This window comes from Schistocerca piceifrons, chromosome 4 (genome assembly GCF_021461385.2).
Source record: "Schistocerca piceifrons isolate TAMUIC-IGC-003096 chromosome 4, iqSchPice1.1, whole genome shotgun sequence".
Taxonomy (NCBI): domain Eukaryota; kingdom Metazoa; phylum Arthropoda; class Insecta; order Orthoptera; family Acrididae; genus Schistocerca; species Schistocerca piceifrons.
In genome coordinates, this window is record NC_060141.1 from 830352736 (window position 1) to 830378032 (window position 25297).

The 25297-nt window shown below is 48.5% G+C and overlaps 1 protein-coding gene across 1 annotated transcript in view; it reads left to right on the plus strand.

Moving 5' to 3' along the window:
* The window catches only part of LOC124794982 (neurexin-1-like), a 2052691-nt gene that overhangs the window by 1551446 nt on the left and 475948 nt on the right, over positions 1–25297 (plus strand). The window contains exon 10 of the mRNA XM_047258725.1: positions 16567–16759. Coding sequence (XP_047114681.1) covers positions 16567–16759 — 193 coding nt within the window. The remainder of the gene's footprint in view (positions 1–16566; positions 16760–25297) is intronic.

The following is a 25297-nucleotide window of genomic DNA, read 5'->3' on the forward strand; positions in this document are numbered from 1 at the left end:
TATAGACGATACACAAAATACTGGAGAACCGGTCGGTCCTTATAGGGCCTGTCTGCTGGATCACCCTGTCGTTAACTGTCGGAAAAGCGCCAGGCGTTCCATATCTGTTCCCATCGATTGCGTCTCATCAGCTGACTGACGATAGGAGTTTCAATAAAAGGGTCTGTTGCTCCAGTACTCCCGATAACTTCCCTTTCTAACTTGTCGCATCACAAGTATGATCGGTAAAAATCGTTTCATTTCAGTAACTGAAATTCTGTCCACCCTAGCACCTCGGACGGTGCTTCAAAGTTACGTAAATTCTGACTGCGATATACACTCCTGGAAATTGAAATAAGAACACCGTGAATTCATTGTCCCAGGAAGGGGAAACTTTATTGACACATTCCTGGGGTCAGATACATCACATGATCACACTGACAGAACCACAGGCACATAGACACAGGCAACAGAGCATGCACAATGTCGGCACTAGTACAGTGTATATCCACCTTTCGCAGCAATGCAGGCTGCTATTCTCCCATGGAGACGATCGTAGAGATGCTGGATGTAGTCCTGTGGAACGGCTTGCCATGCCATTTCCACCTGGCGCCTCAGTTGGACCAGCGTTCGTGCTGGACGTGCAGACAGCGTGAGACGACGCTTCATCCAGTCCCAAACATGCTCAATGGGGGACAGATCCGGAGATCTTGCTGGCCAGGGTAGTTGACGTACACCTTCTAGAGCACGTTGGGTGGCACGGGATACATGCGGACGTGCATTGTCCTGTTGGAACAGCAAGTTCCCTTGCCGGTCTAGGAATGGTAGAACGATGGGTTCGATGACGGTTTGGATGTACCGTGCACTATTCAGTGTCCCCTCGACGATCACCAGTGGTGTACGGCCAGTGTAGGAGATCGCTCCCCACACCATGATGCTGGGTGTTGACCCTGTGTGCCTTGGTCGTATGCAGTCCTGATTGTGGCGCTCACCTGCACGGCGCCAAACACGCATACGACCATCATTGGCACCAAGGCAGAAGCGACTCTCATCGCTGAAGACGACACGTCTCCATTCGTCCCTCCATTCACGCCTGTCGCGACACCACTGGAGGCGGGCTGCACGATGTTGGGGCGTGAGCGGAAGACGGGCTAACGGTGTGCGGGACCGTAGCCCAGCTTCATGGAGACGGTTGCGAATGGTCCTCGCCGATACCCCAGGAGCAACAGTGTCCCTAATTTGCTGGGAAGTGGCGGTGCGGTCCCCTACGGCACTGCGTAGGATCCTACGGTCTTGGCGTGCATCCGTGCGTCGCTGCGGTCCGGTCCCAGGTCGACGGGCACGTGCACCTTCCGCCGACCACTGGCGACAACATCGATGTACTGTGGAGACCTCACGCCCCACGTGTTGAGCAATTCGGCGGTACGTCCACCCGGCCTCCCGCATGCCCACTATACGCCCTCGCTCAAAGTCCGTCAACTGCACATAAGGTTCACGTCCACGCTGTCGCGGCATGCTACCAGTGTTAAAGACTGCGATGGAGCTCCGTATGCCACGGCAAACTGGCTGACACTGACGGCGGCGGTGCACAAATGCTGCGCAGCTAGCGCCATTCGACGGCCAACACCACGGTTCCTGATGTGTCCGCTGTGCCGTGCGTGTGATCATTGCTTGTACAGCCCTCTCGCAGTGTCCGGAGCAAGTGTGGTGGGTCTGACACACCGGTGTCAATGTGTTCTTTTTTCCATTTCCAGGAGTGTAGTTTGGATTGTGTAAAGAAAATGTGGAATAATTCGTCACCAAAAAGCGATCTGTGAAATACTACACGGGTCATCGGAAATAAATGTTAGGCCTGGCTGGCCTTCAAAGGTTTCCAAATGTGTGACTGGATTGTCTTTAGCACAGGCACTATTTACATCAACTGCACGTAAACATACGCGTCGCTCATCGTCACTGCTAGCGTCACGGCCACACGCGTGCCTCTTTCCGACGTTCAGTCGACGTACAGGGCCCACACTCATTGCCGTCACCACCGTCGCACGAAGCACGTTGCCAGTGGCGCCCGTCCCTGTGCGTTGACTTCTAGAGCGTAACATCACCTATGTACGCATGCGGATGTCGCAGCTATCATGATCGTACAAGTGGTCACTAACACCTACACTCTACCTGCTCCATGCCTTGCCACAGAGTAGTTCAAACTCTACCGACCAGGGCGTACAACAGGCCGCAAACCACGTACCCTGGCAGCCGACGGAGATCTCCGGGGCCCGTTAACGGTAATGTTGGTTTACGAAAGTAGCCATTTCAATTCACTTACTTTTCTGGGTTATTCGAACAGTGTAAGGAAAAAAAGTCTAGTATTGCTCGATGAAATACATATTTAAAACTAGAAAACGCGTTCCTGACGCTTTGTTATTCGTGTAAGCAGACGACAGAATTTAAGACCAAGAAGCAATCGTAAACAGCAGTCGGTTAACGTCTCGGTGCACCTACCGCGACAGCGCCGGCTTCAGAGCGACGTGAGCGACGTCCAGCTCAGGTGTGCGGCGCCGGCCCGCCACGGGCAGAACGCACTGCGTGGCGGCGGCCAGCAACATCGGCCGCCACGTTTTATAACACGCGGCACACCGGACATTCTAAGTTGGCAACATGCAACAGATGCTCGACAATCATGTTTTTGTGATGAAAATATAATTTAAATGCACTTTTGTTGCTCATAAATAATGCCCAGTCCACAATTTATTGTATTAATTATACTAATGAATCAGTTGGCATTTCTTGAATGTAACTGCCGTATAAGCTAGATTTCTACATCGTATTTTCTGGATTCTAGCGGCCATCTAGAATGTCAAGTACAGCCCTGTACTTGCTCGTCATCCTGGAGCATCGGAACTACCAGCAATGGCCGCCGTGCCAAACGGCCCTCGCTGTGGCTGGGTGGTGCCCGTGAGGAGAGCCCCTGATCGGAGTCGCTGGTATCGGGGCGGATGCAGCGCAAATGAAACGCATACGGGTCCAGAACTCTGGCAGTTCTTCTGCGGCCGTCTCTCTGCGTGGAACTGATTCTTCTAGTGCTGCTTCTCCTGCCCCTTCGGCCTTCCCTTCCGTGGCTACCCCCTGGAAGGAGGTCAGGCCCGTCGGCTAGGGACGAAACCTTTCCCCCGCTCTCCGGTTTGCACCAGGACTGATGGAGATACTTTCACCAGTGTCAAACCTTTATTCTTTGTGGAACACATTGAAGACAAGTTTGGCGAAGTGGACTCCGTGAGAAAGATGCGGTCGGGTTCGTTGCTGATCAGAACTGCTTCAGCTGCCCAGTCTGTGACCCTTCCTGCCTGTACCCATCTTGGCACAATTCCTGAGTCCATTACCCCCCACCAGTCTCTAAATATGGTACAAGGTGTGGTTTTTCACAGGGACCTCATCCTTCAAACTGATGAGGAACTACGGGACAATCTCGGGCGGCGGGGTGTTCACTTTGTTCGGCGTGTTCAGAAGGGTCCTAAAGACAATCGCATTGATACTGGTGCCTTTATCCTGGCCTTTGAAGGGGATATCCTCCCTGAGAAAGTTAAGATTATGGTTTATCGATGTGATGTGAAGCCGTACATCCCACCTCCTATGAGGTGTTTTAAGTGCTTGCGTTTTGGACACATGTCTTCCAGCTGTTCGCAGGCCCCTCTCTGTGGTGACTGTGGACGTCCACTCCGTGAGGTCCACTCCGTGAGGGGAGTCCCTGTGTTCCCCTCCTGTGTGTGTGTTAATTGTCATGGCAATCATTCTCCACGTTCCCCAGATTTATCAGTATATAAGAAGGAAAAGAAGATACAGCAGTATAAGTCCCTTGATCGTTTAACCTACACAGAGGCTCTTAGGAAGTCTTCATCCTGTGTCCATGACGTCTAGTTATGCTGTAGTTACATATTCACCCCTTCCTCCCCCTTCCTTACCCCAATCCCGGACCCCTCTCCTCCCCCCCTCCCCTCCCCTGCGGCTCCCACACCTTCTCCTCTGGGCGCTGCTCCCCCTCTCCAGCCGGAGAAGTGTCCCACTCCTTCAGCGTCTGCCGGTCAAGGGCGCCCCGCCCGGGATGATGCCCCTTCCCGCCACCTTCCAGGCCAAAGGTCTGCTGCCACACGACGACTGCGGGAACCGCGGCCTGTCGGCCCCCAGGTCGCCCGGTCTCTTTCTGTTCCTGATCTTGCTGCCGCTGGCTCCTTTATGCCACACAGCCCTCCTCGATCTCAAACAGAAAAGAAGAAGAAACATAAGTTCCGGAACAAAGAGCCTCTGGTGTCACCAGAGTTCCCATCCCCGGCTTCACAACCAGATTCTGACCTGTCGTTTATGGATGTCACCCCCTCCTAGTCGGTGACGGGTGGTGACCCGGCGGTGTGACTGGCTTTAGCCTGTTCAGCCCCCATTTAAATCATCGTTCTGTGGTTATCCAATGGAATTGTAATGGATTCTACTGTACAGACATTGCTAGCACGTGGATTCCTCTTCAAACTACATTGGAAGCGGTTGCTGTTAGTGTCCACCTGGACTCTGAGGTCACGGTTTGCAATCTTTATCTCCCTCCTGACAGGACTCTTACACCTGCTGCCTTAACTGCCCTTCTTCAGCAACTTCCTCCTCCCTTCCTCCTTCTCGGGGATTTTAATGCTCATCATCCCTTGTGGGGCAGTGCACTTCCATCTAGACGAGGTCTTCTCTTAGATCAGTTTATTACAGACCACGACTTGTGCCTTCTTAATGATGGCTCCCCTACTCATTTCAGTGCCAGTCACGGTACCTTTTCTGCCATTGATCTTTCTCTTTCTTCTCCCTCCCTCCTACCTTCATTACACTGGTCGCCACACGACGACCTTTGTGATAGTGACCATTTCCCGTTGGTTCTCTCTCTCCCTTCCCGCTCCCCAATGGACAGGTTACCTCGTTGGTCTTTCCAACGCGCCGATTGGCCTCTATACACTGCACAGGTCGTGTTTTCTCCCTCTTTGTCGGGTTGTATTGATGACGTCCTACGTGACGAGTCTGACGCGATTGTTCGCGCTGCTAGCTTTGTTGTACCGCGGTCGTCTGGACCATTTCGTCCCGGCAAGTCCCGTGGTGGAGTACGGCCACTGCCATTGCCACCCGTGATCGCCATCGAGCTTCGCAACACCTTAAGAGGCACCCATCCATTGCCGGCCTTATTACCTTTAAACGCCTTCGTGCTAAGGCCCGTTATTTAATCAGAGCAAACAGATATGTTGGGAACGATTTGTTTCTTCCCTCGGTTCTACTGTCCCTATGTCACGGGTATGGGCTACACTTCGCTCTCTCCAAGGTTGCCATCGTCAGTCCACCCTCCTGGGCATTCACCTCCCAGATGGCCTTTGTACGGACCTGTTGATTCTTGCGGAACATCTTGCGACCCATTTTGCAATGGCATCAGCATCAGCCTCCTATCCAGCTACTTACCTTCGCCGGAAACAGCGGGCCGAAGCTTCCACCTTATGTTTTACCCCTTGTCAGTCAGAATCTTACAACGAACCTTTTACTGAATGGGAATTTCTTTCCGCACTTTCTTCTTCTCATGATACGGCCCCTGGCCCAGACTCCATTCATAACCAACTGCTTCAACATCTTCTCAGCGTGTTTAACCGTATCTGGCTCCAGGGTGACTTCCCTTCTCAGTGGAGGGATAGCATCGTGGTTCCTGTCCTTAAGCCTGGTAAGAACCCTCTATTTGTTGACAGCTATCAGCCAATTAGTCTGACCAATGTTGTTTGCAAGTTACTCGAACAGATGGTAGCCCATAGGCTCAATTGGGTCCTCGAATCTCGGGATCTATTGTCCCCTTACCAGTGTGGCTTCCGAGAGGGACGGTCTCCGATCGATCATTTACTTCGCTTGGAATCCGCAGTTCGGCAGCCTTTTTCCCAGCGCCGCCATTTGGTTGCAGTATTTTTTGACCTTCGTAAGGCCTATGACACGGCCTGGCGCCATCACATCTTACCCTTCATCAGTGGGGTCTTCGGGGCCCACACCCGATTTTTATCCGCCAGTTCCTGTTCCATCGGTCATTCAGGGTTCGAGTTGGTACTGTTTGTGGTTCTCCACGGACCCAGGAGACGGGCATCCCACAGGGTTCTGTCTTGAGTGTACTTGTTTTCCTCATTGCTATCGATGGACTTGTGGCCTCTGTCGGTCCTTTGGTCGCCCCTGCCCTGTATGTGGATGATTTCTGCATTTGGGTTAGTTCCTCTTCGATGGCCTCTGCAGAACGGCAGCTCCAGGGAGTTATACGGCGTGCCTCTGCACGGGCCCTCTCACACAGGTTTCAATTCTCTCCTTTAAAATCGCGGGTGGTCCACTTCTGTCGCCGTACTACGATCCACCCTGATCCAGAGCTCTATCTCGCTGCACAACGATTGCCTATGGTCCCACAGTTTCGTTTCCTGGGTCTTCTTTTCGAGAACAAGCTCACTTGGCTGCCTCATATCAGACTACTGAAGATAGGATGTTTCCGTAAACTCAATGTCCTTCGCTTCCTTGCCCACTCCTCTTGGGGTGCGGACCATTCCCTCCTTCTCCGTCTTTATCGTGCTCTAGTTCTGTCTCGCTTGGGCTATGGTTGTCAAGTTTATGGTTCAGCTGCTCCTTCCACACTGCACGTGCTGGATCCAGTCCAGCATTGTGGTATCCGTTTGGCCACCAGTGCCTTCCCTACTAGTCCTGTTGATAGTCTCCTGGTTGAAGCTGAGATCCCCCTCCCCCCCTTTCTGTTCGGCGGTCCCAGCTTCTGGTGTCTTATGCACTCGCTGTCCGTTCCTCTCCCACTCATCCTTCCTATTCTATCCTCTTCCAAGACCATGGACGTAACCCACCTGATTCCCGCCCTCGGGCGGGTTTACCAGTTGGGCTCCACCTTGCGTCTCTTTGCCGTGATTTTCAGCTTCCTTCTTTGTCCTGTCTTCCTCGCTCCCTCCCCTCCACCCCCCACCCTTGGTTAGTTCCTCAGCCTCGAATTCGGATGGATTTCCGCCGAGGTCCGAAAGATTCCTTCCCCCCGATGGTGTTCCGTTCCTTTTTCCGCCAAATTTTATGGGAGTTTCGGGATGCTGTTGTTTTTTGCACTGATGGCTCTAAATCTGCTGATCATGTGGGATATACCTTCAAGTCTTCTGCTGGAACGGAAAATCATCTGCTGCCACCTACATGTGGGGTGTTTACTGCGGATTTGATGGCAATTTCCCAGGCCCTTACCTTTTTTAAACAGTCCCAACACAACCGCGTTTTGTTATGTACGGACTCAATGAGTGGCCTTCTGGCTATTGACCGGTGTTCTTCGCGCCATCCCTTGGTCTCTGCCATCCATGACCATCTCGTTGATATTCACCGTGCTGCTTGTTCCATTGACTTCCTTTGGGTCCCTGGCCATGTGGGTATCCCGGGTAATGAGCTCGCTGATTGTTTGGCTGGGGGAGCAGTCACTTACCTCTCCCCCTTCTCTGTAACCCCCCCCCCCCGGCCGCGTATTTACGGCTTCACATCAAATCCGACTTCGCACAGTCATGGGCCAATTCTTGGGAGGCTACTCCCCTGTCTAATAAACTTCGTGCGATTAAGGTGACACCAGGCCCGTGGCGTTCTTCCTTTCACCTCTCCTGAAAGGACTCAACCATACTGTGTCGTCTCCGCATTGGCCTTATAAGGCTGACCCATGGTTTTCTTTTGTGTGATGAGCCACCCCCACTTTGTGGTTGTGGAGCCTTCCAGTCAGTAGCCCACATTTTGGTTGAATGGCCTCTTCTTTTGGCCCTGCGTGCTAAGTACAGACTCCCCCGCACTTTACCTTTGATGTTGGCTGACGACTCCCGGATGGTCGACCTGGATCTCGGTTTCCTCCCGGAAAGTGGTTTTTATTCTCAGTTTTAAGGTTTTTAATCTCTCTCTGGTGTTGGGGCAGGGCGGTGAGTGTTGGGGTATCTCCCACTGTAAGCCGTGTTTGGAGATTCCCGACTCCCCACCCTGGCCGAGATCCTCTTTTCTTCCCCTTTTACTCTGTTTTTATCATTTTTTTAAGGATTGGTTAGTCTCCTTTTCCCATACACACTTCTAGCGATTGCACCTTTTAAGTCGCAGGTGGTCTTGCCTCTGCTGCTTCAGAAGTGGGATATTTCCTGCCTCCAGCATAGCGTTGGGTTCGCTCTCTTACCGACTTACCTCATTTTGTTTTTACCATTGACAACATGACTGCCATTTTGAATTTTTTAGCCTTTTCCCTTTTATCGTTCTGCCTTTTCTGAGATGTCACACTATCGGAATGGACCACATTTGAAACAAGGGCGATGACTGGGTGTTGTGTGGTGTCATTAGGTTAGTCAGGTTTAAGTAGTTCTAAGTTCTAGGAGACTGATGACCTCAAGTCCCATAGCGCTCAGAGCCATTTTGAAACAAGGGACTGATGACCTTGCTGTTTGGTCCCTTCAACCCCAACGAACCAACCAACCAATCTACAACATATCTGTTTCTCCAGAGTAAAATTGCGTGTTAAACAATAACTAGAACTGGCATACGGGCAGTGCATGTACACAAACTATAACTCAGCTAGTCTTTATTTTTCTGTTCAGAATTCTTTCAGGCAACAAAGAGCTGGCAGAACGAAGTGTAGCCAGTATAAGGCTGGAACAAGTGGCGGTCTCCTCAGTACAGTTATACTCTGTATACTTTCCCGGTAGTTCCTGTTTTCCGAGAAACAAAACCCTGACGCCATACTACATGAAACATGAGTCCTGTGTCGCATTACAACTTTTGTAACCCACGCAAAAACATGAGGCTAGAACAAAAATCTGCAACCCACTTATATGAATTTCTCTTTTCTTAAAAAAATAATAAAAAAGACAGAAATAGTGAACCTTTCGAATCGGTTATTGAAATGTTTTTTATGTCTATTATCGCTCGTTTTTTCTATAAATACCGACGACCTGTATAAATATACATATTTTATAAATACGTCAGACGGAACTTCGTAGCGTGAAACACACGAAATGTCATTCGACTCAAAGGTGTAAAAACTTAAAGCAAAATTTGTAAGGAAATTCGCCATTAAGGGTAATATTGATCTATAATTACAGAAATTATGCGCTAGTTTGAAATACAGTAAAGTTACTAAATAATTCAGCAGCTCGCACATCCCAAACATCTCGGTAGTGCAGGAGAAACACTCTTCATATTGGGAAGTATTTCCCGAACTGCGTCGTGCGGGCAGTAAATGAAGAGAAATCCAGGCTGACAGCAGCAAATGTTGTTGTGTGAGTGTAATAGACGAAACCGTAGGATTCCGCGCCAGCAGACGAAAAGTATAGCTCGGCATTAAGCTGCAAATCGTGGCGGCTAAGTTTCCAAATGACTTCAAAGATGAGTGCGCCTTGGCCAGTCTGTATTGTTTATAGGGGTCGTTGGTGGAAAGGCAGAACGAATGTTACACTACTCAAGTGCTACGAAACGGCTGGCGGGATTGCTCAAGATGGGTAAGAGAGCGCGCGAACTTGGATTACGAAGTTGATAAAGGAAGAGGAATGGGGAAGCATGCATTCGAGACCGCAGAGCACTGGTCATCTCTCCGTTTATGTCTGTTTTACGCCTGTTTATTTTGTGTGGATCTTTAAATTGGATCGAGTTACGCAACCTGCCGGCACCTTAGTAGCCGACGCGTTTGAGGTCGACAGACATTGTTTCTGCAGCCATCGTAGTTTTCTATACGCCAGTGTTCTCGAGACTCGGAACCGGCTCTGTGCGATTTCTGCACAAACAGTATGTTTATCCTGCAAGTTTATTGTTGCCATTACACGTGTTAGTGACAATTTGGGACGTGGGTGTTTTCTGCAACTATCGGTTCGATTGGAGAGCAGGAAAACGCGCGTCGGTGTGGAATGAGCCGGGCCAGCAAGCCCTCGGGCAGCAGCGCGCGCGCACACACACACACACACACACACACACACACACACACAGAGAGAGAGAGACATCCGACATAGGTGCCGTGCCGCCCCTACTAGAACGGGACGGAGAAGCGCGGCCGACGATGTACTCTGCCTCTGCAGATTTCAGCCGATTCTTTCGCGAATTCTGCGTTATACTTGCCAACGACTTTGTGATGTTCACGACATCTGAAAAGGAAATGAATTACGTGTTGTGTACCGATATTCACAAGTATAATAACGAAGCGTAGCACAGGGTGACCGAAATAAACGTGGCCCGCAATTTTTTTTTTTTTTTTTTGAGAGTGACGTGGAATGAAGTGCTGTTTGTGAACGGGACAAGTGCCGGTCACTGACAGCGCTGGGAAGCGCGATCTCGACGCTCCTGTCAGTACCAGACACACACACATCGGCGCACGCGCGTGTCCCGCACGCTCTGTCTCGAGTACGTCTCTGTACTGTAACGTCCGATTGAGTGAGAGGAGCAGTCCTGTTCGAGTGCGACACACTGGAGCTCACGACGAAACGGCGGGTGTTCGCAGTCGAGTGCTATTCGTCAAAAACGTATGCCGAACTGTTTGCGAGACAGTCTTAAGACAGTAACAATCTCCAAGAACGTCTGCGATAAAAACTTAGGGCCAAAGCGACTCTGTAGCGAACAAACATCCTAAATATGCGAAAAAGATTAGGAACACCAATAATTGTTGCTCGAATGAAACGAGGGCTGCACCAAAGTCTGACAAAATATCGAGGCCATTTATCCGTCTGAGTGGGAGTTAAGAGACTTTCGTGTCGAGACACTGTCAGAAAAGGCTGACATTGGCAACCTCACAGTTCGCTGCTGTGCACGAACGGAGGCCTCCAGACGAGCTTTCGCGTGTCGGGTTCCGCCGGAGGTTTCTCACTGACCGTAGCGTCACAGCTGGCCTCGAGCCGCAAAACCTTCTTCATATAGCGTGCATTCTGCGGTATACTATTTAGTTTACCTGTTGATGACGGTCAGTGCTGAACCAGTTTCTCTTTACGTGTGTGATCAGAATTCCACAAAGAAATGTGTTGCACTTGGCCTTATGTTCGTCAGCATACATCAGCAGCGGTACACTCCGTCACATTAATTACATAGTCCTTGATGTTGTCTAATGCCAAAACATCATACGTACGTTACAGCCACACCAAAGATGTGTTTCAGAAAGACTGATAATGTTGTACAGAAATTCCTAAAATCACTAAAAAATCTACAAGTTACGTGTTATTTACGTGCTTATTTCGAAAATAATTTTTTTGTGACCATAAGAAACAGAAAAACAAAATGTGTGAATTCACACAATGTTCTGGCAACTTATCATCATCTTGTGTGACATCACGCTTTGCAGTATACAGAACACTATCTCGGGACTTTATGACAGATTTCAAAAAATTAAAATAAAACTGTAGTAATCGAGCAGGCATATGGAAACTATTCCTCATTCTATACTGAACGGACTGGGAAGAATTTTGAAATAAGTTTCAGAGATGATCCGGATAAAGTAATTTTGAGCAACCTACAGAACTCATGATTTGCATTTCACCCGGGGTAAAATAGACACAATTTCAATAATAGAATTGCAAAATACACATTCCATGGAAAAAGCGAAAATTACTATATTAGAATAAATTGAAATATTATTCCACAATACTCTCACGATTAACAAAATGAGCTAGACGGCACACGTCTCAAAAGTTTCCCTAAAATGTTAGGACCCTCAGGCCCACTAAATAATGTTAATTACGTTTGTTGCAAATTAAGTCACTTTATTGACAGCTCAGAAATAGCTCAAAGAAATTTTTAAAACTAATAAGGAGACCCTTTATACTTGTACATTTGTGTGAAAGCATGCATTAGAGTGCCAAGTCTATAGTACCAATTTTGTTGAATAATAACTCTGCATGCACCCAGAGAAACACCAGGTCACTCCAAGTACGCTGACACTCCAAACGCGAGCAGCTCGCGTAACATCGCAAACGAACCGGCCCCAGACACGTTCAGACCAGCTGTCAGTTTCAAGTGCTGTGCGGGCTGCGGTTCCCGACCAGTCAGAACAAAACGCGTTGTGGTGCTCGTAGGTTCGTCCACATGCCGTATAACGCTGACTTGCAGATCTGCCCACTTCGCAACTACTACTTGACATGTCAGCATTTGAGGAACATTGAAAACCCACTGCATGAATGGGGCACCTGTCTCTACCACTTTTCATATTAACGGAAACATTGCAGGGGGGGACGTGGAACAAATTCTACATTTATGTCTTAGTACTGTTGTGGCAGTTCTTCACAATATGTGGATCCGTGCCGGTATTTCATCTTAAAGAGAAATCATACAACACATAATTTTTGCAGTTGAGACCTGACCACACAGCTGGCCGCTGCGGCCGAGCGGTTCTAGGCTCTTAAGTCCGGAACCACGCGACCGCTACGGTCGCATGTTAGAATCCTGCCTCGGGCATGGATGTATGTGATGTCTTTAGGTCAGTCAGGTTTAAATAGCTCTAAGTCTAGAGGACTGATGACCTCAGATATTAAATTCCATCGTGCTTATAGCCATTTGAAACATTTTTCGACCTGACTACACAGCGCAGTCAGGTCGACAAGCCTTCGCTTTGGCTGCATCTCTTCGTTGCAGGATTCCGACATAGTGTTGGTTGGTTGGTTTGGGGGATTAAAGGGACCAGACTACTACGGTTATCGGTCCCTTGTTCCCGAACGTAAAAACACCCACACAGAAGAAAAGCGAACAAGGAAAAGAAGACAGATGATACAGGACAAGAGAAACGTAGACAAAGACCAGACAAAACGAATTAAAATCACACAGAGTGTGACGGTGGTTGACCTACCATGGAGAAAAAAAAGGAAAAGCCAACCACCGAGAACACATTAAAAACTCAGTAAAATCGTACACTAAAGGCCAGAATCAACATTTAAAAAACACGTAAACACTCAGATTAAATGAGAAAAGCCCCCTGCCCGAATAAAACGCAAAACGAAGTCCACCATGGCAGCGTCATCTGTTAAAAGGGCAGGGAGCGTATCAGGCAGCGCTAACGTCTGCCTGAGCACAGCTAAAAGGCGACACTCCCAACAAAATGTGGACCACAGACAAAACGGAGCCGCAGCGACACAGAGGTGGGTCCTCACGGCGCAATAAGTGGCCGTGCGTCAGCCGAGTGTGCCCAATGCGCAGCCGGCAGAGGACAACAGAGTCCTTGCGAGAGACCCGCATGGATGACCGCCACACGGTCGTCGTCTCCTTGATAGTACGGAGTTTGTTTGGCACGGGGTTAGGTTGCGCCATTCTGTGTTCCATAAATCGAAAATTTTGCGGCGTAAGATTGCCCGCAAATCAGTCGCCGGGAGGCCAATCTCCAGAGATGGTGCACTGGTGGCCTCTTTCGCCAGGCGGTCAACATTTTCATTGCCGGGTATCCCAACATGGCCTGGGGTCCACGTAAAGACCATAGAGCGGGCGCACCGGGCAACAGTATGCAGGGACTCCTGGACAGCCATCACCAGACGAGAGCGAGGGAAACACTGGCTGATAGCTCGTAAACTGCTCAGGGGGTCGCTACAGATAACGAAGGACTCACCTGAGCAGGAGCGGATATACTCTAGGGCACGAAAGATGGCAACCAGCTCAGCAGTGGAAACGCTGCAGCCACCAGGCAATGAACGTTGTTCGGAATGGTCCCCTAGAGTTAGGGCATAACCAAAACGATCAGCAACCACCGAACCGTCAGTGTAAACAACGCCAGAGCCCTGATACGTGGCGGTTAAAGGCGCTACAGTCTGGAACCGCACCACCGCTACGGTCGCAGGTTCGAATCCTGCCTCGGGCATGGATGTGTGTGATGTCCTTAGGTTAGTTAGGTTTAAGTAGTTCTAAGTTCTAGGGGACTCATGGCCTTAGAAGTTAAGTCCCATAGTGCTCAGAGCCATTTGAACCCCTGAACCGTGGCGAGGATGGAATAAAAACGGCGGCGGAAGTCCTCCGGAGGGACTGAGTCCTTCGGGCCCTGTGCCAAGTCGAGCCGAAGGCAAGGGTGAGGAACACACCACGGGGGTGTACGCAGAGGGGCCCGGAAAGGAGGTGGAACAGGGAAAACCCCAAGCCCGGAGAGAACCTCTCGGACGTCTGACATAGTGTGGCTCGGCGACGCGCTATGTTGGTATTTGACGATTCTTCGTTGAAAATGTCTCCAGATCCGTTCCATGTAATGAGCCGATCTGTTCCATGTAATGAGCCGACTCTCGTGCATAAACTGAGATGCGCGGCACTTATTTACGGAGTATATTCGTCTATTCGACCTCGTACTCTGTGGAGTCCGCCAGTCACTTTCAGTTCGTTGAGCGAAACGATTCAGTTCAAAGCTGATTCTCAACGAAGCAGAGTCCCCGTAACATTCAGATGTGATAACGTGCACACGCACTGTTTCGCAAATGGCAGACGTAAAAACCGCCCTACTTCAACCAGAAATGAAACCACGGGACGCAGTTTACTCAGTAGTAATCTCTCTCTCTCTCTCTCTCTCTCTCTCTCTCTCTCTCTCTCTCTCTCTCTCCAGTTGACACTGATACGGGTTACGTATTGATTTCAATATTTTATTCGTGTCCTGTCACGCGAAATCCAACCTACAAAGGGTTGCAGTTTTGTCAGTAATTTTTCCGAGATGTGAGCAGTATAAGATCGTAAGATTTTGTTGTTACTGAAAACGTGATTGCTGGAGGGAAGGTGTGGTGAACTACGGCTTTTTTGTATGAGTCTTATAAGATAGCCGATACCGTTTTTGATAGCTGCAATACGCATTAATCCAATAATAGCTTTTATGCTTTCTGTTAAATTTTAAACGAAGGATGCTTTCACATCAGACAGTATCGATTAAGACAGAAAGGTCTGAAATATTCTGTGAGTAGATGGTTAATAGTTTTGAATTATAAGTTCAAATTGTAATGACAGCCGTTTTTATGCAAAGAAAAAAGAACAAAGTGTAATTTACTCAGTGAAACAATGCTGCTATCGTTTTGTAAACGACAAGTCATTTTGCAAATTTTGGATCTATATAATTGGACAGAAGGTAAACATACAGGAGAAAGACGTTTTAGCTAGGGAGTGCGTTACATATTAATGTCATGAACTTGCGATCAGGCAGGTATTTCGACGCTTAGTCGGCTGGCTCGGTGGGATAGGGAGTATTGTCATTTATGTGTAACTCTGAATTGCCGTATTTGACCCAGGTAGCACGCAGTTTATTCAAATACTAACACAACCACATGCTATGTGCAAGTGATTTGAAAACACTTTTTCTGGACCACTTCTGTCTAAAATCTCTGCTCGGACCCCCAAACTGTATAAAATACGTATCTCCTACTGATTTTGAAATGTTACTGTACTGGGTGTATCTTACATACACCGATCAGTCGAAACATTATGACCACTGCCTACCGAGAGGTTGGACGCCGCCTGTAGCGTTGCGGGAAAGCGACGTGAAAACAAAAGTATATAAGCGCAGCAGACACCCTACCGAATATATGGGCAGCTGGTCTAATGTTCACATGCTACTGTCGTGACCATCTACGAAAAGAGGTAGGAGGGTGGTGAAAGTACTGCTAGGCGCTAAATGGTTGGACGTCCACGACTATTTACAGAACGTCGGGTCCCGAGGCGTGTGTAGTCTCTAAAGTGGGATAGATAGTGATCTGTGGCATCTCTGCCAAAATAGCACAAATTTGGTGCACTCACGAGTGTTTCGGAGCTAATCGCTCATCGTACATCGTTGAACATGGAGCTCCGCAGCAGACCATTCCTAGGCGTTCACATGTTGAACCGACGGCATCGCCAATTACGACTGCAGTGGGCACGGCACGATCTAGATTCGACTGTCGATAAATGGGAACGTGTCGGCTTTTCGGATGAATCAATTTTTGTTACACTAGGTCGACGATCGTCTCCACACACGCCCTCGTCGAGGTAGAGGCGGCTTCAAACGCGCAGCGTGCCGCGGAACAGCGCCTCTGGGAGGCACTCTCCTGCGCTCGTACCGATCGAATACACGCTGGCAGCTGCGAATCACCTGCACCCCTTCGTGTTCGATGTCTGTCTTTCCCGGCGGCGATGTCATCTTTCAGCAATACAATTATTCGGAACCAGGGCTCTGCTACAGTAGTTTGAGCAACATTAGAGTGAACCCACGTCGATGTCTCGGCGACCAAATTCGCTCGGCGTAAATCCTACGGAACCCATCTGGGTCGCTAGCGGGCTCCATCACCGCGAACACAAATCGGCGGCCCATTATTTACGCGAGTTACGTGACCTGCCCTTAGACATCTAGTGCCACATACCTCCACAAACCTATCGACAGAGAGTCGGATCTCCGATATCAATAACAGTGTCGTAGCTCGTTGCAAAGACGGAGAAACAAGCTATTAAGCAGGTGATCATAATGTTTCGGTTGATCGGTGTGTAGTAAAGGGTGTGTTACACAATTATCTACAGCGCGTCTTTCTATTGTGTATGTCACGCTGCCGATCGTCTGGGACCGAGTGCCGGTCCACGGTGATGGGGGGTAACAAACACGTCGTGTGGTCGCAGGCGGACTACCTGGCGTTCGAGCTGCTGAGCGGCCACCTGTACCTGCACCTGGACCTGGGCTCCGGGGCGGCGCGCGTCAAGGCGACGACCCGCCGCGTCGACGACGGCGCCTGGCACGAGGCGACGCTCAAGCGCTCCGGGCTCGAGGGACGCGTCACCGTCGACGGCACCGCCTCCGACTTCACCACGCCAGGTCAGTCCGCGCGCCCCCCGCCTAGCCGGCAGCAGCGCTCTGCCCCGTCTCTGGTCGTGTGGTACAAGGTAATATGTTTCCCGACTGCCTTTGGAACGTACTCCCTCGGAATTTCGACACTAAATGTATCAGTGATACACGATGCCTTTCTTGTAGTGTCTGACACTGAAGATTGTTTGCATCTCCGTAATGCCTTCCCGATTACCGAAGCATTTCGTGACGAAAAGTGCAGCACTTGGTTTGATTTTTTTCTATTGCTTCTCTTAACGTAACTGATGCTCCTCAAAAAACCTTCTTTAAGGACAAAGATCATTTGGCGTTGCCTTACGACAGCACAATTTTCACGCCCACCTCAAAACGGCCGAGATTTGAAGACCAAATTTGGTCGCGTACGTATCAGCAAATTGATCCAATTACCGAGCGAGGCGGCGCACTGGCTGGCACACTGGGCTCGCATTCGCGAGGACGACGTTTCACTCCCGCCGTCCTGGCTTAGGTAAATGCCGGGATGATTCCTTTGAAAGGGTGCGGCCGACATCCTTTTCCCCGTCCTTCCCTAATCCGACGATACCGATGACCTCACTGCCTGGTCTCCTCCCACACAACTACCCAACCCAACCCTCAACCCGAAAAAAGGAAGGATCCAATTAAAGCTCGCTTTTCACACAGACGTTATTTTCTACCACTCGTCTTCCTAGATTTTCGAAAGCCGTTCGACGCTTTACCACATCACCGACCGATAAGCGGGCTACAGTTGTGCGTAGTGTCTTCACAACTGTGCGTCAGAATCGGAGAATATTTGCCTGATAAAACGCGTATTTTCCACTGGACGCCTGACCTTCGACGTACCCGAAACGAGATGAGTATCTCCCAAAGAAGCGTACAGGGACCTGTAATGTTCTGCGTACAAGACTTACCACATATCATCTGCAGCAGCGTAAGACTGTCCAGTGACGATGTTATCGTCTACAGAAAAGGATGATTGCTGAACGTACATAACAAATTGTGCAAAGATTTGGGTAACATTTTCCACTTGGTCTAAAGAGTGCCAGCAGTCGCTAACCGCTTTGTAATACCTATAAGAAAGGGAAAAAATCAGATTATGTCCGACTGCAAGGCTAGTCGTTAAAAATTTGAGCACGATCCATCTCATAAGTATTTAGGGGTAATGTGAAACGAAAATAACAATTAAAATGAGTATTAGGGAAAGCGAATGGAGGACTTACATTTGTAGGAAACTCTGGGGGAAACTGTAATGAATCTGTAGAGAAATTTCGTACGTGACGATAGTGCTACTGATTCTATTCTTCCAGGGTATGCAGTACTACAAACATCGAAAAAATTCAGAGACGCTTTCCTGGGACAGTTTCACAGTGATATAGCCCACGTGGAAGTGTGACAGAGATGCTCGGCGAACCTGTGTGGGAATCGTCGTAAGAAGGACGATGTAGTCGTCGAAAAACACGGCTGGATAAATCTGTAAAACTTGTACTCGAAGGAGAATGTGCGACAATTTTGCTGACGCGGGTGTCTATCTTGCCCGGGGATCAATGAAACGAGCCGAGAAAGATTTATGTGGACACTGGGCCGTGTAGACAGTGTTTCTTCTCTCTCTCTCAGCACTCGAATACTAGAAGACAGAAAGCAGCTAATACTTGGTCCCACTTACCTTGCGCCATTCACTTTTCGGAGACTCGCGAAGTATGTACGTACAGGGCGACAAAATAAAACAGGTCCGAAAATACCCTGGCCACACAATAAAAGGATCACTTGTTTAAAACCCTGTAATTATCAGCCATTGTGAAGCAGAAGTTTGAAATTGGGACTTAGAGGTGCCTACAATCTTCCTCTATTACGGTACGAAACCGTGGCGTCCTATGACGTCAGCCTCGGGCTCGGTTATTATTCAGACAGGCTTCAAACACTGAGGCGTCGACACCTGCGGTAAAGAGACGAGGGGCCAGAAACTTGTGTGAAGTGTAAGGTGGCTTAATGATGTGACCAAAGTTCACCACAGCACTGCCCAACACCACCGCGGACATGCTAAGGATGCGAACGTCATTACATATCTTCTTACCCACGTTTCATCCCTCTGTTTGATACATATGTGATGGAAGTCTTGCTTTGAAATCACGCGGGCTTCTTATGGTTAGCCGAAGAAAACATTTCAGACGCACCGCTACTCTCAGTCGTCACAAAGAAGGCCTCAGAATGTGGCTTAAAGAGCGTCAGTGGAACCAGTCCTTCTCTAGGGGCGTTCATTTTCAAACACTTCGCCCTCTAAGACGATTGTTTGTAATGCGATGTACAACAGGACGATTATCTCGACAAATTGTGCCACTGTTTACACCCCCCGGATGGTTCAGTTCTTTTGTAAGGACACTACAGGGCTGCAACCCCGCTGAACATGATCTCGGCTCTGGAGTGTAGCGTGGCGGCAAGTTTTGCTTTGATATACACAGTGCAACCACTAGAGACCATTCGAAACCATTCGACGAAATTTGAAAGTGATCCAAAGCGGAAGTGCATATTTATGCTTTTCCATCCATTTTTGCGGCCTCCTGTGGCGTGTGTATGCGGGGATGTGACACTGAATGAAATGGCTTAGGGTCCGCCTTAAACATCCCACCTCAGCAAAACAATCGGTGCCACACGCACACCTTTTCTGGGCACGTTAAAAATGGCATCGATATACCGACCTGCACCCACCGGCCAGGTAGGCAAACCTTTCGACACGCCTCTGCTTTCGACTGCGGCCAGCAGAAAAGAGCGTGGAGCGGACTGCTCTTGCCACCTGCGGACAGGGATCAGTGACAGGCGTTTTTAAAGCGCCCCACAAAGGTGCTCAAGTGGCAGAAAGGATTCTGCCAAAGGGGGGTTTAAAAGGCACCCTCCGACCTTTCATTCACATACGTGTTCATGTCACTCCTCTCCGTGCCCACGCCGGAGGAGGGCGCGAAAAAGATGGTACGGCACGCGCACAAGCACTCTTTTCCGTTGTGGTACAGATTCAGATTTCATCGAATGGTTTCGAACCGTCCTTACAAGTTGGTCGAGAATAAGTTCACTGTCCTAAGGAAAGGGTTGGAAAGTCTGCGTGGTATGACACGTGTCAAAATTTGCCAAGAAAGTCGTCCCATTGTCCATTGCACTTCAAACAGTCGCTTTCGAGCGCGAAATGTTCGAAAATGAACATCCCTAGGGAACGCTCCGTTTCATTTAGTCTCTTTACACCACCTCCAAAGGCCTTTTCTTGATGATTTTGAGCGGAGGTTTGTTTGAAATGTTTTCCTCGGCCAGCCGTAAGAACCCCACGTGGTTCCGACGCCAGGCGCAGCAGCTGCGAAATCTAGCGCAGGTTTGTCAAACGTGGGGGTGACAGGCTGTAATGACCATCCCATTGTGTCGCACGTCCACGACGGCGTTGGGCGGTATTATTGGTGAAACGTGGTGGCAATATGAGATCTTTAACCTAGCTTATACCTTGAAACTTTGAAAGCCTTCTACTTAAGTATCAAATCTAGATGTTACTAATAAAATGGGAAGGAACTGTTAATCAGAGGTCAGGGAGAAGTTGTGATCTAAATGACAATAGATTTATTCATCCTTATCAAAAGACAGAAAAAATGACTAAAGAAACATCACACAAACATTTTTATTCGACAAACGCTTTCACCAACGTGGGGTCTAGGTGGACAAAGTGATCAGCTGGGGATCGAGACATGACACTAATCGAAACTCTACTCGCTTTATCTGACTTCACACACGTGAATACGGGTTATAGCACAAAACCTACACCACCATGAAGCATCTATATTCTATCATTCCAAAAAGAAAAATGTGGTTCAAAGAAACAGGGTGCTGAAAAACATATATTGGAGCCGTACGCCGTAGCAGTGAATGCCTTACACCCCTGCTGGCCAGGGCGGCACACGACGGCGTGTTCGGCGACTCAAGTCATGGACGGCCGCAATCTGTTATTAATGGCGCGCGCCCGAAAAATGCAAGTATGCGGTCTCGCGTTCGGTTAATTCGGAATATAGGTAGTTTCCTATGAGCCTCTGAAACCCCGGTGGATTCCAATGTGCAGGTGGACCCATTTGCTGGTCTGCCAAACCAATTGGACTCTGTACCACGACTGTGTGTGACGGAATGTGTCAAATGTTTAGACAGCCTATTCGAGACAAATAAGTACACCCACGCATCACTCTTTGTGTGTGTGATGCTAGAAGCAGTTGAGAAGGTGCCTGGCACATGCTCTAAGTGGCACACTAGCAAAGGATAAAAGTCTCACCGTTTAGGTACAGACCTTCAGTTCTTTACTAGCGAAGCGCCAGTACAAAAGTGAGTTCACTTCTCTTTCTGTCCACTTCCTCCTCAGCTCGGTAGCAAACCACATTTACATCTTAGACATCCCTCACTTTATTACAAGCTAGTCACGAGCTGGAGAGTGGCATTCGAAGTTGGGTGAGCGGCCTTTGCTCTGCATACACCGATTTGACCAATCAGAGACTTTTAAGTTAATTGGGAGAAAAGAAAAAAGATTCAGCTTTGCGGCCCCTTTCACACGTGTTTGCTGTGTCTTTTGCTAACAACATGACCAGGATGGAACTGCATCCCCCCATAAAAGCTTGTTACCTCCACTGTTGCGTCCACCTCAAAGTTTCCAAAGAGGAGCCATAAACTCGCTAAAAGCCTCGTGCTTCCACAAATATGTTTTGTAACAGAGTCTGGACGTCTGGGCGCCAGTGGCCCTATCCCACGGAAATTCGCAGAACGCCCACAGTTCTTTTGTCGGCTTCCTCCCTAACAAGGGCCCATCCTCTGCTTTATTTCCGGTCTACAACGCGCTGGCCAGTGCAGCGGCGACGTCTCGGCGCTAGTCTGTATAACTGGATGCGACTGCCTCCCGTCCGGCGCCAACCAATGTGCCTGCACAATGAGCCTGCAGAAATCGGCCATCCGGAAATCTCTCCCCCAGGTTCCGCACAAAAAACACGATTCCGTCGCCGTCCGCTTTTACTGCAGTCTTTGAGATTGGCACCCTATTCCTTTGAACGCAGGTAAAGCTTACCATTATTCCTTCCCTAGAGCACGCAAGCAAAAGCATTAACTACTGCCTACCATTTCATCATGATGCATGAAGTGAAAATCCCAATAAAGATAATATTCCCTAAGAAAATGTAGCGGAATAACACCGAATTAGAAGTGAGAGTGCCCTGCAATCTCTCAACTTCTTTATTTAAATGAGTGCATCCGTGCTTAAATTGCTGAACGACTGAGACCCGCAATAACATAGCGCAACGCAATCTGACTGCTGACTTCAAGTTATTAATTCAAAAGAATGTCCCTGACTAAAAAGAAATCCTAACAATAACCTATACATTTCATTAAGTACTTACCTCGGAAAAATCTTCATTATGTGAACTACTGGAATGCAGCGATCATCAATACTGCCAGCAAAATAACAGACGCTTACTACTAAAGCCACTAACTAGGCATGTGGTTAGCAAAGGAAAGATTTTGTTGCAAATCAAATAATGTATTTTTGTTACCTTAATAATGTGACATCCAGTTCAATCGTCATTGACAAAGGTATATAATCTCGATAATATTCAATCTCCAAGTCGAACATGTGCAAATCGTTAGCCTACACTAACACTTCAACCCTCTACCCTCCATCAGTCTTAACTTCTCACATCTAACCTCCATCACTCCTGGCTATTCACCTCCAACTGCCCACTCATCTCCAACTCACCTCCATCACTGCTGGTGACTAACTTCCAACTGTCCAACAGTACTGGTGATTAACTTCCAACAACGAGTCCGACCAGCCACAGAGTCTCTTACAAGGAAAGCGCAGTCAGAGATCCAATGCAAAGCGCTACACGGCGCTGCCAACACAGATCAGCACACTTACAACCTCACTCGAACTTCGGAGATTCGGCCGAGGCATCGCCGACCCTGAGGATAACGTAGCAGGACGCCACGCTTTTGCACCATTACAGAGGAAGTCTCTACGTATCTCTGATGCTAATTTCACTTCTGCCTCGCAGTGGGAGACAATTACCCGGTTTCGATAAAGTGATCCATTAATTCTGTTCTACAGTGTGTTTCGTGTAGGGTATCTTAACGTACGCAGTGAAGTAACCAAGATTGCCTATCCTTAACCTGCACGAAACGTTTTGCGGGCGAGTTTTATTTTGCCGAATCTAGATGTAAAAACGGATGTGGAAGTGTAGACCTTTGGCGCTGTCCGTGTCGGTGTCACTGTATACCGTCGGTGGCTGTTGTTAATCTGTGTAGAAACTTCCTGGCAGATTAAAACTGTGTGCCCGACCGAGACTCGAACTCGGGACCTTTGCCTTTCGCGGGCAAGTGCTCTACCATCTGAGCTACCGAAGCACGACTCACGCACGGTACTCACAGCTTTACTTCTGCCAGTATCTCGTCTCCTACCTTCCAAACTTTACAGAAGCTCTCCTGCGAACCCTGCAGAGTGAAAATCTCATTCTGAAAATCTGTGTAGAGTCTGTCGACGTGTATCTTTCGCTAATTCCGAATGTGCAACGGAACGTCCGTCCCGCTGTCGGCGTGTAGCCCACCCCCCTACAGCAGCAGCAGCAGCAGCAGCAGCAGAGACTGCGGTGGCGTCCAGGACGCGGCTGCGACGTCCGACACCGGCTGCTTGCGAGTCGAGGGCTGCTTGTGCTGCACAGACCACAGCAACACACCGTGTGGCCCAAAGAGAAGCAGCCAACGCTACCTCAGCATTTCAGTGAACCCCACGGAAATGTGTGTCTTACAGGTTCACACAATGAGGTGGTGCGTTGGTCAAAACGCGTATTTGAGAGGACTGGTATATACGAACTCCAGATCACCTGTCGTGATGCGGGACTCCTTATATCGCTTCCGTGGCAAGTCGGGATGAGAAACACCGCCACCACCCACGCCCATCTGAACCAGTGTCTCTTCTCTTTTATGTCGATGAGGTGTTCAGCTCTGAGCTTGTTGCCTTTTTAGGGTTCCGCATCTCGTATGGTAAAAATGGAACACTTGTGGGTTCGCTTTCTTGTCTGTCCGCCCTACTTTTAAGACCCCTCTTCCTCAGGAACGGATAGACGTGTCAACTTGGCGGTGTGAATAATTTAAGCTTCTAAGTCAATGCAATCAAAAGATACGGCCATTTACGCCACATACTTTAATATTCTCAAATTCACTCATCAAAACATGTAAGGCACTTCCCGATGGCCTAGAATCGTGAAATTTGTCAAGAAGCAAGGTTCCACAGTACAGCCAAAGGAAAAAATGTAATCATATCACACCACAAAAGTTTGTCATTTCTTATCTGACGCTGTTTTTCGTCATCTGTTAAGACACCTTCCTCACAGACATGGGTAGATATATCAATTTGAAATTTATCTCACATACAAAAGTCTATGGTCTGCTGGCTGTGTAATAAATGTTAGCTTCTCAATCAATGCAGTCAGAATGTATGGCCATTTATGAAATATGTTTTGATACTCGGAAAAATTACTAATCAAAAGCCCACAGGGCACTTCGCGCTGGCCTGGAATCATGAAATTTGGCAAGAAGCAAGAATTCACAGTAAAAGGAATGGAAAAATCCTAAAATTGTTAATTTCTAATTATATCGCACAAAAAATGTTTCTTTCGTCGCTTCTTATCCGACATCAAACTTGAAATTAAAACTATCAGTTGTTCTGCGTTCATGCTAAGTTATAATGGTAAGAGTCAAACATCAGACAAGGAGTGAGTTTATATTGCTCATATGGTGCGTGTCGCAATTTATCGATCAGCAGATATCCGCGAGCTATTGCTGCACGTAGAACAGCGCTGTCTGTGAAACAAACATTTGCTTCTTTTTTTTTTTTTTGTCATCAGTCTACTGACTGGTTTGATGCGGCCCGCCACGAATTCCTTTCCTATGCTAACCTCTTCATCTCAGAGTAGCACTTGCAACCTACGTCCTCAATTATTTGCTTGGTGTATTCCAATCTCTGTCTTCCTCTGCAGTTTTTGCCATCTACAACTCCCTCTAGTACCATGGAAGTCATTCCCTCATGTCTTAGCAGATGTCCTATCATCCTTTCCCTTCTCCTTATCAGTGTTTTCCACATATTCCTTTCCTCTCCGATTCTGCGTAGAACCTCCTCATTTCTTACCTTATCAGTCCACCTAATTTTCAACATTCGTCTATAGCACCACATCTCAAATGCATCGATTCTCTTCTGTTCCGGTTTTCCCACAGCCCATGTTTCACTACCGTACAATGCTGTACTCCAGACGTACATCCTCAGAAATTTCTTCCTCAAATTGAGGCCGGTATTTGATATTAGTAGACTTCTCTTGGCCAGAAATGCCTTTTTTGCCGTAGCGAGTCTGCTTTTGATGTCCTCCTTCCTCCGTCCGTCATTGGTTATTTTACTGCCTAGGTAGCAGAATTCCTTAACTTCATTGACTTCGTGACCATCAATCCTGATGTTAAGTTTCTTGTTTTTCTCATTTCTACTACTTC